This window comes from Bombina bombina, unplaced genomic scaffold (assembly GCF_027579735.1).
Source record: "Bombina bombina isolate aBomBom1 unplaced genomic scaffold, aBomBom1.pri scaffold_1357, whole genome shotgun sequence".
In the NCBI taxonomy this organism is placed as follows: domain Eukaryota; kingdom Metazoa; phylum Chordata; class Amphibia; order Anura; family Bombinatoridae; genus Bombina; species Bombina bombina.
Window position 1 is genome coordinate 12,077 of NW_026511968.1, and position 13,339 is coordinate 25,415.

General features: G+C 41.6%; 1 protein-coding gene across 1 annotated transcript in view; it reads right to left on the reverse strand.

Annotated features, from left to right (window-relative positions):
- Positions 1 to 957: 957 nt before the first annotated feature.
- LOC128644029 (acidic leucine-rich nuclear phosphoprotein 32 family member E-like) overlaps positions 958 to 13,339 on the reverse strand; it is a gene marked incomplete at its 3' end in the record, with an annotated part of 45,934 nt that continues 33,552 nt past the window's right edge. Inside the window, 4 exon segments of the mRNA XM_053696792.1 lie at positions 958 to 984; positions 986 to 1,006; positions 1,102 to 1,188; positions 1,190 to 1,257. Of these exon segments, the coding sequence (XP_053552767.1) occupies positions 958 to 984; positions 986 to 1,006; positions 1,102 to 1,188; positions 1,190 to 1,257 (203 nt within the window).

Genomic DNA, 13,339 nt, shown 5'->3' on the forward strand with positions numbered 1-13,339 from the left:
AAATGTCATTTCCTCACAAGACTACAAAGTGGAAAACAATTCAGAAGACAAAGGATTAAGATGGTCACATGTCTGAAAACAAATCAACCCTTTCAGTCCAAAAGAAGCCAGATGTATTGCTGGAAGATCCTCTGGGACACAAAAGAATACCAAGGGGGCAAATGCGCGATTCTATAGAAGATTTCCAACAGGGATCTTGCATCTCATTTGGAATGATAAAAAGGGCACAAAATGTAAAATCACACCTTTCCTATAAAAAAAGTTACATGTTAATTTCTGTAGGGACATCTATTGTACAAATGTAGAGACATACAGATCTGCATTATTATTCTAGCATCAATCCAGGGCTCAGAAAAAGAAAACAAGTACTGGTCCTAGTTTCTGGACTGCTTCAATCCTCATCTTCATCCCCCTCATCTTCTGGATCCCGTTTCCTTTTCACACCCTGATCAGCTTCTTCTTCTAAAGAAAGGGTTAAAAAAAAAAGAAAAGAAAGAAGAGTAGTAAGTAATGTTTAGTAAAGTTAAAGGAACATAAAAGTGTAAAAGAGAAACTGTTGCAATACTACGTGCATACAACTATTTAACCCCATCAAAAGAATATACTACTGGGATTTAGCACAGCAGTAACTATCACCAACTACGTCCCGGTAGTGCATTGCTGCTCCTGTGCCTACATTAGGTACACTTTTCAAAAGAGAGCAAAAAAGTAAAATTTAAACACAAACTGAGATGTCTCTTAAAACTAAATGCTCTATCTGAACCATGAAAGTTCAATTTAGATTTCTCTCCAACTGCAACCACTCATCTACCTAAACAGACATTAAAGTAAAATATTGCAAAAATGTAGCACACAAGGAGAAACTGAACTTTATTTGGAGAGGGCAGGAACACAAGGAAAGAAAGCATTAGAATTTGTAGGAAGCCCATAAAACTACACATACCATCTGCCTCTTCCTTCTTCATCTCCACCATCTTCAACATTAATCATCATCATCTTCCTCATCCTTTTGAATAAATTGACATAATACAGATACTGTAATATTATTCTCAAATTGAAAAGCAATGCAAACACTGCAAACAATCAAAAGTGGCAGCTTACATGAATCTCCTCTTTCATTAAGTAAGAGAGCCCAACTTCTTCCTCCTCCTCTTCTTCCTCCCCTAAATCTGATCCAGCCTCTTCCTCCATCATCATCCTCCTCCTCTTCAGATTCACCAGGAGGACCTGGCTCATCCTCATCGTCCTCTTCACCCTCTGCAATAAGCACATTAGGAAACCGATTATGTGTTTTGATGTGGAAAGTTTGATACATTTTATGTACTCAAATGCTTATCTGCAAAAGACCAGCATACACAATGTTGTTAAAAGGGTTTAAAATTAGTTTATTAGCAAATTCTGCATGTTGTGCTAAATACTTAAAACACGGTTGACTGTGTTTGGGTCAGCTTCATTAATTGTGGACAATAAGCGCTAGCTGTAAATGAATTTGTGCACCGCTCTATATGTAGTATGTAGCTGGTTCAGCCATTCCCCAACACTTTGCCAATATAATTAGGTTACAGAATTTGACAAGTTTTATTTATAGTAATTTAATTACTCAAAAAACATAACCTAATCAGCTTTCCTTTTCAAGAGATTGTAAAAATTGGTTTGAAAATAGACTGATTTAAATTGAAGCACAACAGGACCACTCATGCAGCCAGCACACACTGGCACCACTTTAAAAATAATAAACTCTTGATTGAAGATCTAATCTAACAACTCACTTTACCTCTTCCTATCACTAACGTAGGCAAAGAGAATGACTGGAGTGGGAGGGAAGGGAGGAGCTATTTAACCAGCTCTGCTGTGGTGCTCTTTGCCTCCTCCTGCTGACCAGGAGGTGAAATCCCATTAGTAATTAAGATGATCCGTGGATTCATTTTGTCTTAAAAAAGAAAAACAGGTTGCATTTATTGACGATAAAATTCAGATTTTATTCCAGGTAAAACTTTATTTGCAAACAAGTAATAAAAATTTGATGAAAGTCCTATTGATTTAAAACATATGTTTTAACTGTGAGCAACAGAGGATCTTTACTTTCATTTGAAAAGGTCTTGAGAAATATGGAAAGAAAAACTTCAAAACTTATAGCAGAGGAAGGCATTACTTGTAAGGAAGCCATTGACTGTACAAAATTGCCATCTTGAAGAAAAATGATAATACAGCCAGCAGTAAGAGTCCCTCTAGAGCAGTGGTTTTCAAACCTATCCTTGGGCCTCACTAACAGACCACATTTTGAGGATATCTGAACTGGAGCACAGGTGAAATAATCCAGCTGCTTAGTAAACATGGTTATTTTATCTGCTCTCATCCAAGGTAATCCTGAAAACCTTGCCTGTTAGACAGGTTAAAAACCAGTGCTCTAGGTTAAGTCTATGCATCACATTAATTGAAATTTCAAGGGGGGGGGGCGCGCACAGTACTGCTTTGATGACAATATGGGCACCAATAGTGAATTTGGCACAGAAAAGTAAGAAACCCACACACACACCTTGGTGAATTGTGAAAAACAGAAAAAGCCAAGAGAGCAGATATATGCACATCAGAGCTCATAGCACTACCATTGTTCTAAACACACCTGGAGGAAATCTAGTATTTAAGAAACATTTAGCAATTCCCAGAGCATATGACCATCCTCAAAACTTTAAAATTCAAAAAACAATATTTATTCTTACCTGATAAATTTCTTTCTGGGCATGGAGTCCACAACTTCATTCCAATAACTAGTGGTAATAGTCAACTCCTGGCCAGCATGAGGAGACAAAAAAACTGCGGGATTGTGGACTCTCCATGCCCGGAAAGAAAAATTATCTAGGTAAGCATACATTTGTTTTCTTTCCTATGGCATGGAGAGTCCACAACTTCATTCCAATTACTAGTGGGAACCAATACCCAAACTAGAGGACACAGAATGAAAAGTGAGGGAGAATAAGGCAGGCGGACCTAAACAGAAGGCACCACCGCTTGAAGAACCTGTTTTCCAAAATAAGCCTCAGCTGAGGCAAAAGTATCAAATTTGTAGAATTTCAAAAATGTATGCATCTAGGACAAGTTGCCGCCTTGCAAATTTGCATTTTTGAAAGCCCAGGAAGAGAAAACAGCCCTAGTGGAACGAGACGCAATTCTCTCAGGAGGCTGTTGTTCAGCGGTCTCATAAGCTTAACGAATAACACTTCTCAACCAGAGAGATATAGTAGCAGAAGTAGCCTCACCCTTACGCTTGCCAGAGAAAACAAAAAGGGCAGAAGATTGCCTAAAATCTTTAGTTGCCTTGAAGGTAAAATTTTAGAGCATGCACAACATCCAGGGCATGTAAAAGATTTTCTATATGGGAAGGATTGGGACAAGGGAGGGAAACAACAATTTCTTGATTAATATTTTGATCCGACAGAACCTTAGGGAGAAATCCCAGTTTAGTACGAAGGATCGCCTTATCCGCATGAAAAAATAAGGTAAGGGGAATCTAATATCAACAGCATGCACTGGCTCAAACGGAGCCTGATGTAAAACTTTAAGAACGAGGTTAAGGCTCTGAGGAGCAACAGGTTTAAACACAGGCCTGATTTTGACCAGGACCTGAACAAAAGCTTGAACATCTGGCAAATCTGCCAGACGTTTATGCAACAGAATAGATGGTTGCAGAAATCCGACCTTTCAGAGTAATGACTGACAAACCTTTCTCCAGGCCATCCTGGAGAAAAGATGAAATGCGGGAATCTTCACCCAGCTTTAAGGGAAACCCTTAGCTTTGCACAAATAAAAGGTATTTACGCCATACCTTATGGTAATCTTGTGAGTAAACAGGTTTACGAGCCTGAAGTATGGTATCAATGACCGCCTCAGAAAAACCACGTCCTAGTTAAAACTAGGAGTTCAATATCCAAGCAGTCAGCTTCAGAGAATCTAGAAGTTGGATGGAGGAAGAGACCCTGAAGTAGAAGGTAATCTCCAAGGTAGAAGAAATTACTTCACCAGATCCGTGAACCAGATCCTGCAAGCCATGCAGGAGCTATTAGAACTACAGATGCTCTCCTGTTTGATACGAGCATTGACTCGTGGAAGGAAAGCAAACAGAGAAAACAGGTATGCCAGAGAGAATTTCCAAGGAACCACTAGAGCGTCTATCAGAGCAGGACTGAGGATCTCTTGACCTTGAACCGCAATTTGGAAGCTTGGCATTTTGATGAGACGCCATCAGATCCAACTCCGGAACCCCCTCACCTGAGGGTTATCATTGAGAATACCTCCAGATGGAGAGTCCACTCCCTGGGATGAAAGGTCTGTCTGCTTAGAATATCTGCCTCCCAGTTGTCCACCCCTGGAAAGTGGATAGCAGACAATCATGAGCTTCTGCCCACTGCAGAATGCGAGCCACCTCCTTCATTGCTAAGGAACTCAGATTTCCTCCCTGGTGGTTGATGTAAGCCAGGGTGATGTTGTCCGACTGGAATCTGATAAAACGGACTAAAGATAATTGAGGCCACGTTGTCAAGGCATTGAAGATTGCTCTCAACTCTAAGATGTTTATGGGAAGAGAAGACTCCTCCCGAGTCCACAGGCCCTGCACTTTTAATGAGCCCCAAACTGCTCCCCAGCCTAACAGGCTGGCGTCCGTGGTCACAATCAACCAGGAAGGTCTCAGGAAGCACATGCCCGAGACAGATGGCCCTGTGAAATCCACCACCAAAGAGTGTTGTCAGGGATGCAGATCTATCTGCTGTGAGAGGTCCGAGTGGTCTCCATTCCATTGACTGGGCACGCATAACTGAGAGGTCTCAGATGGAACCGAGTAAAAGGAATGATATCCATGGAAGCTACTATGAGAGCAATGAACTCCATGCATTGAGCCACTGATGGGCGAACAGAAGACTGGAGAGAAAGGCAAGCAGCAAGAAGTTTGGATTTTCTGACATCTGTCAGGAAAATTTTCATGGATATAAAATCTATAATTGTTCCTAAAAAAAACACACACACACACCCCTTTGTGTCTGGTACTAGGGAACTCTTTTCCCAGATTCAACATTCCACCCACGGGAACGTAGAATAAACAATATGTCTGTATGAGATCTTGCTAGTGAAAACACGTCTGAACTAAGATGTCGTCCAGGTAAGACACCACCGCTATTCCCTGAGATCTGACCACAGCTAGGAGAGTGCCCAGAACCTTTGTGAATATTCTGGGGGCCTTCGCAAGACCAAAAGCAAGGGCAACAAACTGGAAGTGCCTGTTAAGGAAGGCAAACCTCAGAAACCGATGATGATCCCTGTAAATGGGAACATGAAGATAATCATCCTTCAGATCTATGGTCGTCAAACTGACCTTCCTGAAAAAAATGAATAGAACAAATAATTTCCATCTTGAAGGACAGAACCCTGAGGAATTTGTTGAGGCACTTTAGGTCTAGGATGGGATGAAAAGCTCCCTTCCTTTTTGGGAACCACAAAGATTTGAATAGAATCCTTGACCCTGTTCCTCTACAGGAACTGGAACAATTACTCCCAGGGAGGATAGGTCCTCTACTCAGTTTAAGAAGCCCTCTTTACCTTGTTTTGTGGATAGTCTTGACAGGAGAAAATCTGCCCCTTGGAGGGCAAGACTTGAATCCTATTCTGTAACACTGGGATACTATGTCCACAGCCCAAGGATCTGGGACATCACGCATCCAAGCTTGCTGAAAAAGAAAACGCCTGCCCCCCACTTTATCCAAAATTTGGATCGGGGGCAGACCATTCATGCCGATTTAGAATCAGTGGAAGGCTTCTTGTTTTTCTTTCCCTTATTCCAAAGCTGACTGCACCTCCACGAGGTCTTGGATTGCTCTGTTTTGAAAGAGGAAGACTTCTGTCCTTTAAAGGTACAAAAGGAGCAAAAATTTGAATTCTGGCGACCCTTAGGTCTATTCTTATCCTGAGGAAAGAAAGATCCCTTTCCACCCGTAATCTCTAAAATTATTTCAGCCAGATCAGGACCAAATAAAGTATTACCTATATAAGGTAAAGACAAAAGCTTGGCCTCTGAAGTTACATCAGACGACCAAGATTTTAAACCACAGAGCTCTGCGAGCTAGAACAGAGAAGCAAGACATCTTAAGCTCCCTGTCTAATTACCTGCATGTTAGCATCGCAGATAAAAGTATTGGCCAGTTTGAGAGCCTTGATCCTATCTTGGATCTCCTCTATAGTAGTCTGTTCTGATATCAGCTCAGAGAAGGCACACCAATAAGATGCTGCTCCCACAGCAATACTTGCCGCAAGCTGCCACTGTAATCTTTAATGGATGTACATCTTTTTTAAGTAAGCCTCTAGCTTCTTAACCATGGGATACTTGAAGTAACTATACTCTATAGGAATAGTAGTTATTTTAGCCAGAGTAGAGAAAGCTCCTTCTACCTTAGGCACAGTGCACCACGAGTCACGAATGACTCAGCAACAGGAAACTTTTTTTCTTTTTAAAACAGGGGAAGGAGAAAAAGGCTTATCCCATTATCCCATTCCTGAGCTATAATTTCTGACATCTTATCTGGAACAGGAAAAACATTCCACAGATAAGGGAGAATCAAATTAATTTTAGTTGACTTTTAGGGTTGACAACGACAGAAGGTTCAGAGTCATCCAAAGTAGCTAGAACCTCCTTCAGAAGTAACCGGTGTTGTTCAAGCTTAAAAGGGACATAATACTCATGCTAAATCACTTGAACTGATGCAGTATAACTAAAAAAGCTGACAGGAAAATATCACCTGAGCATCTATGTAAAAAAAAGAAAATGTATGCTTACCTGATAAATTTATTTCTTTTTTGACACGAGTCCACGAATCATCTTAATTACTAATGGGATATTCACCTCCTGGTCAGCAGGAGGAGGCAAAGAGCACCACAGCAGAGCTGTTAATAGCTCCTCCCTTCCCTCCTACACTCCAGTCATTTTACCGAAGTTAGGAAAAGAAAGAAAAAGCCAAGGTGCAGAGGTGCCTGAAGTTTACAATAACCCACAACCTGTCTAAAATAACAGGGCGGGCCGTGGACTCGGGTCAAAAAAGAAATACATTTATCAGCAAGCATAAATTTTCTTTTCTTTAAGACAACGATGAGTCCACGGATCATCTTAATTACTAGAGGGATTCAATACCCAAGCAAGAGTACACAGATGATACGGGGGGCAAGACAGGTAACTGGAAACGAAAGGCACCACTGCTTGAAGAACCCTAAAAACGGCTTGAGCCGAGGCAAAAGTGTCAAATTTGTAAATCTTGAAAAAGTGTGGAGAGGACCAAGTTGCAGCTTTTGCAAATCTGTTCCACAAAAGCTTCATTTTTGAATGCCCATGAGAAAGCAACAGCCCTCGTGGAATGAGCCGCAATTCTCTCGGGAGGCTGCTGTCCTGCAGTCTCATATGCAAAACGTATGATACTCTTCAGCCAAAAAGAACAAAAGTAGCCGTAGCTTTCTGTCCTTACGTTTTCCTGAGGAAAACCACAAACAAAAAAGAAGACTGACGAAAATCCTTAGTCGCCTGCAGGTAAAACTTTAAAGCACGGACCACGTCCAAATTCCTGCAGAGTCTTTCTTCTGGGAAGGATTAGAACACAAGAAAGGAACAACTATCTCCTGATTAATGTTCCGATCAGAAACAACCTTAGGAAGAAATCCTAATTTTAGTACGTAAAACTACCTTATCTGAATGGTAAATAAGAAGAAGAAATAGTAACAAGAAATAAAACTTTCCAAGATAACTTAATATCTAAGAAATGGAATAGACTCAAACGGAGCCCCTTGAAAAACTTTAAGAATTAAATCAAGACTCCATGGAGGAGCAACCGGTTTGAAACACAGGCCTGATCCTGATCAAGGCCCGACAGAATGATTGTACATCTGGAACAGCCACCAGACATTTCTGTAACAAAATAGATATGCCGAGATTCTTTAGGGAACTTGTCAGACCTTTTCTCCAAACCTTCTTGGAAAAGAGACAAAATTCTAAGATCCAAACTCTACTCCATGGGTAGCCCTTGGATTCACACCAAGAGACATTTACACCAAATCTTATGGTAAATCCTTAGTTACAGGCTTACGTGCCTGAATCATCTTCTCTATGACCGAGTCAGAAAATCCCCATTTGATTAAAAGTAAACGTTCCTTCAGAGAAACTAGATTTGGGTTAAGGAAGGGCACCTGAATCCGAAGAACTTTCCTCCACGGAAGTCTCCAGGGTGGTAGAGATGTCATCTCCACCAGATCAGCATATCAAATCCTGTAAGGCCAGATCGGTGCTATGAAGATCACTGATGCCCTTTCCTGTTTGATTCAAGCAATAACTCGAGGAAGAAAAGCAAACAGAGAAAACAGGTATGCTAGATTAAAGACCCATGAGAACCAATTTCGGCTGACCCCACTTGAAAATCAGGCTGGAGAACACTCCAACGTTCCTCCCTGAAGATTGGAAGTAAGCCACTGACGTTATGTTCCAACTGGAACCTGAAAAACTGTACCGAGACTAACTGGGGCCAGGGTCAGAAGAGCATTGTAGATCGCTCTCAGGTCCAGAATGTTTTATGGGTAGAACAGACTGACCGAGTCCATGTTCCTTGAGCCCTTAGAGAGCCCCAGAACGCTCCCCCCACTAGAAAGGTTGGCATCTGTTGCCACAATCATCTAAGATGGTCTGCAAAAGCAGATTCCCTCGGAGAGATGATCCAGAAACAACTACCATAGTAGAGAATTCCTTGTCTCCTGCTCAAGTCATAATCGAGGAGACAAGACCGCATAATCTCCGTTCCATTGTCTGAGTATGCTAAACTGTAGAAGTATGAAATGGAAGCGAGCAAATGGGATGATGTCCATTGTTGCCACCATCAGCCCGATTAACTCCATGCACTGGCCCACTGATGGCCGAGAAGAGGACTGAAGGACTAGACAAGCATCGATAATTTCTAGTTTACGGACGTCAGTCAGAAAAATCTTCATAGACAGGGAGTCTATTATGGCTCCTAAGAAAGTTACCCTTGCAATTTGAACTAAGGACTCTTTCCTAAATTCACCTTCCACTTGTGAAACCACAGGAAGGCTAATACCGTGTCCGTGTGAGATCTTGCTTGATGTAAGGATGTCATCCAGATAGGGCGCCAATGCGATGCCCCTTAACCGAAGCATCTTCAACAGTGATCCCAGAACCCCTTGATAAAATCCTGGAAGCTGTGGCAAGACTGGAGGGAAGAGCCACAAAGTGGCAGAGTCCTGTCCAGGAAGGTAAACCGTAGGAACTTGTGATCTCTGAACGAGGAACATACAGATATGCATCCTTTAACTCCATGTTTGTCATAAATTGACCCCCTTGGAACAACAGAAGAAATAGCTTCCATCTGAGGACAGTACTCCGAAAAGTTTGTTTAGATATTTGAGATCTAAAATAGGTCTGAAGGTTCCCTCTTATTTGGGAACAAACAAGTTGGAATAAAATCCCAGACCCTGAGACTGAACAGGAACTATCACTCCCAAGTCAGAGAGGTCTCCTACGCAGAGTAAGAACGCCTTTCTTCTACTGCAGATAATCTGGAAAACAAAGACCTGCCCCTGGGAGAAAAAAAATCCTGAACGCTATATTTGTATCCCAGGGATACAGAATCCTCCCGGATTGAGGACAGACCTGTCATGCTGACAGATTCATCAGCAGGATCTCCAGATTCCAAGATTAACAGAGTCAACAGTAAAAGTTGGACAACTCCTGCTTGGAAGAAAAGTTGAACAACTTCCTTTGAAAAATCGAAGGAAGTGAACTATACTGACAACTGCTTTCAAATTCTGAGGGAAGGAATTGCCCTTACCTCACGTAATATCAGAAGTTCTTTAAATGTATTTCCCCGTAATGGGAATCAAACTTGAGTTGTCAAAGTCTTAAGTTGCTGCTCTAACCTTATACTAATTCAGAGCACTAAACAAGGTCTTCCCCTTGTAGGAATCACCAAAAATGTTTACTCAGATGAGGCATTCGCAGTCTGAATGTTCTGCTGGGTTTATGGCAAAGCCTGAAATCCTAGCTCCCCAGCGTTGGCTAACTTAATCACTTCAACCCTATTCTGGATTTCTTCGAGAGAAGTATCTGTCCTGATAGAACAGACAACACATCAACCAGTATGCCACTGCACCGGTGACAAAGTAATGCAAACCGCAGGAGTTGTAACTGACACACACCCTTCCTGGGTCCCATTGTAAAAGAGTCGGCTAAATCTGGAGAAAAGGGGATGCCCAGTTTCTCCCTAACCTTCCAATCATCCTTATAAAGATTGCTGGAATTAAAAGAATTGACTACGCCAAATCGGCTTCGGCAGGGTAGCTCAAACCTCCTAAAATAACCAATGGAGGTGCTCAAGCTTAACTGAAAGAAAACACTTCAGTATCAAAGGAATTACACAGAGTCTGAGCTTTCCCTTATATACTACCGAAGTATCCTCCTCTTCATGCTCCAGGGAGGAAATTTTGGAATATATACTACTGTATTAGCAATCTGTTCTCAAGTGATTTCCCTACAGTATGGGAAAAAAAATACAACAGATATCGCTTAAAAGTATCATATGGAAGCGATGGCTGGAGAATAACTAGGTGAAGTTATTGAGGAAGCGCAGGGCACTGCATGTGTGGGCTACAAAATGTTTTGTACATTTGCAAGAAAATATTTTATTCCTCTTGAAAAATCTCACAACATAGTGAACAGACGATTAATCAAATAAAAGGTTTTTAAATTTAATTAACATAGAAAAACCGTTACTGTCTCTTTAAATTTGAAAGGGTAATTCCTTTATTCAGTTCATTTAACATAGTGAACAGACAAAATGATCAAATAACAATCTGAACTTTATAATAAAAGAGAACACATAATTGACTGTGTAGGTGAGCAGAGATGATTTAGTAGCTCACAGAACAGATTCTACTGTCATTAAGTTTAGTTTAAGTTTTTTTTTTTGTTCAATGGTAAGAAGGGGGTGTATCGGTACATAAGTCCGTTGTCACTTAAGATTGCTGCCTCAGCAAACTCCCTCTACACTGAGGTGCCCGTCAGCCCATCCGTAGAAGATTTTGCTGTTACAGAAGCGCTGCTCTAAGCGCCAACACCTTGACCAAAACAACTAACAGAAGCGGTGCTCTAAGCGCCGACATAAACTAAACAACTGTAACAGAAGCGCCTCTAAGCGCCAACACCTTAAAACTAAACAGCCCGTTCCGAAAACCGGAAGAAAAGGAACAGCTGCGCAACTATAAAATTGCGCCACCTAAGTACCGCCCATCGTGGGCGTATCAATAACCCTCTGCCACCATTACAAGCTTTACAGATAATTGCAAAGTTCATAAGTGTTAACATTAAAAATAAAAAAAAAAAAAAACACGCACTGAGCCTGCTCTAGTGCTCATGCAGCAGCGCCCAAGCCCGTAATAGTTCATATGTACTCTCCCGGTCGGTTAAAATTATGTTATGAAAAAAACGCCGGGAGATGAGGTACATGTCTCTTTCAGCCCCAGTGCCTTAAGTCTGCCTACCCTCTGCTAACGCAGTAGGAGAATCTATCAACTTTAATGAAGGCTTGTAAGCCAAAACGGTCATAGTGCCCCCTAGCATCAAAGTAGAATCTATTCCTTGAGGCTTTGAATAAAAGGGAAATTTATTCTTACCTGATAAATTTGTTTCTTTTACGATACGATGAGTCCAGCAGGAGGCGGCAAAGAGCTGTATATATAGCTCCTCCCCTCCCTCCGACTCCAGTCATTCGACCGAAGTAGGAAGAGAAAGGAAAAAGACAAGGTGCAGAGGTGACTGAAGTTTAACAAAATTAAAGACCTGTGTTACAAAAAAAGGGTGGGCCGTGGACTCATCGTATCGTAAAAGAAACAAATTTATCAGGTAATAAATTTACTTTTCTCTTACAAGATACGATGAGTCCACAGATTTCCATCCTTACTTGTGGGATACAATACCAAAAGCTATAGTACACGGATGAAAAGGGAGGGACAAGACAGGGAACCTTAACAGAAGGCAACACTGCTTGAAGAACTTTTCTCCCAAAAACAGCCTCAGATGAGCAAAAGTATCAAATTTGGAAAATGTGTGAAGAGACAACCAAGTTGCAGCTTTGCAAATCTGTTCACAGAAGCATCATTTTTGAAAGGCCCATGAGGAAGCCACAGCCCTAGTGGAATGAGCCGTAATTCGTTCAGGAGGCTGCTGTCCAGCAGTCTCATATGCAAAACGGATGATACTCTTAAGCCAAAATGAGAGAGGTAACCGTAGCTCTCTGACCCCTACGCTTCCCGGAAAAACACACACAAACAGGGAAGACGATTGACGAAATTCCTTAGTTGCCTGTAAGTAAAACTTCAAAAGCACAAACCACATCCAAATTATGCAACAGTCACTCCTTAGAAGGATAGGACACAAGGAAGGGAACAACAATTTCCTGATTAATATTCTTATCTGAAACAACTTTAGGAAGGAAACCGGGGTTTTGTTCGTAACCACCACTTATCCGATGAAAAATAAGATAAGGAGAATCACATTGTAATGCCGAAAGCTCAGATACTCTACGAGCAGAAGAAATAGCAACCAAAAACAAAACTTTCCAAGATAACTTATATCAATGAAATGCATAGGTTCAAACCGGAACCCCCCGAAGAACTAAATTCAAACTCCAAGGAGGAGCAATTGGCCTAAATACAGGCCTGATTCTAGTCAGAGCCTGACAAAAGATTGTTCATCTGGAACATCAGCCACACGCTTGTGTAACAAGATAAAGCAGAAATCTGTCCCTTTAAGGAACTTGCTGACAACCCTTTCTACAATCCTTCTTGGAGGAAAAGACAAAATCCTGGGAATCCTAACCCTACTCCATGAGTAAGCCCTTGGATTCACACCAATAAAAAGATATTTACTCCATAGCTTATGGTAATTTTCCTAGTAAACAGGCTTACGTGCCTGAATCAAAGTATCTATGACCAAATCAGAAAACCCTCGCTTAGATAAAATTAAGCGTTCAATCTCCAAGCAGTCAGCTGCAGAGAAACTAGATTCGGGTGATGGAATGGACCTTGAATGAGAAGGTCTTTCCTCAAAGTGAGCTTCCACGGTGGCTGAGTTTGACATGGCCACCAGATCGGCATACCAAATCCTGCGAGGCCACGCAGGGGCGATGAGGATCACCGACGCCCTCTACTGTTTGACTCGAGCAATCACCCGAGGAAGGAGAGCAAATGGAGGGAATACATAAGCTAGCTGAAGGACCAAAGGTACTGCCAAGGCATCTATCAGCTCGGC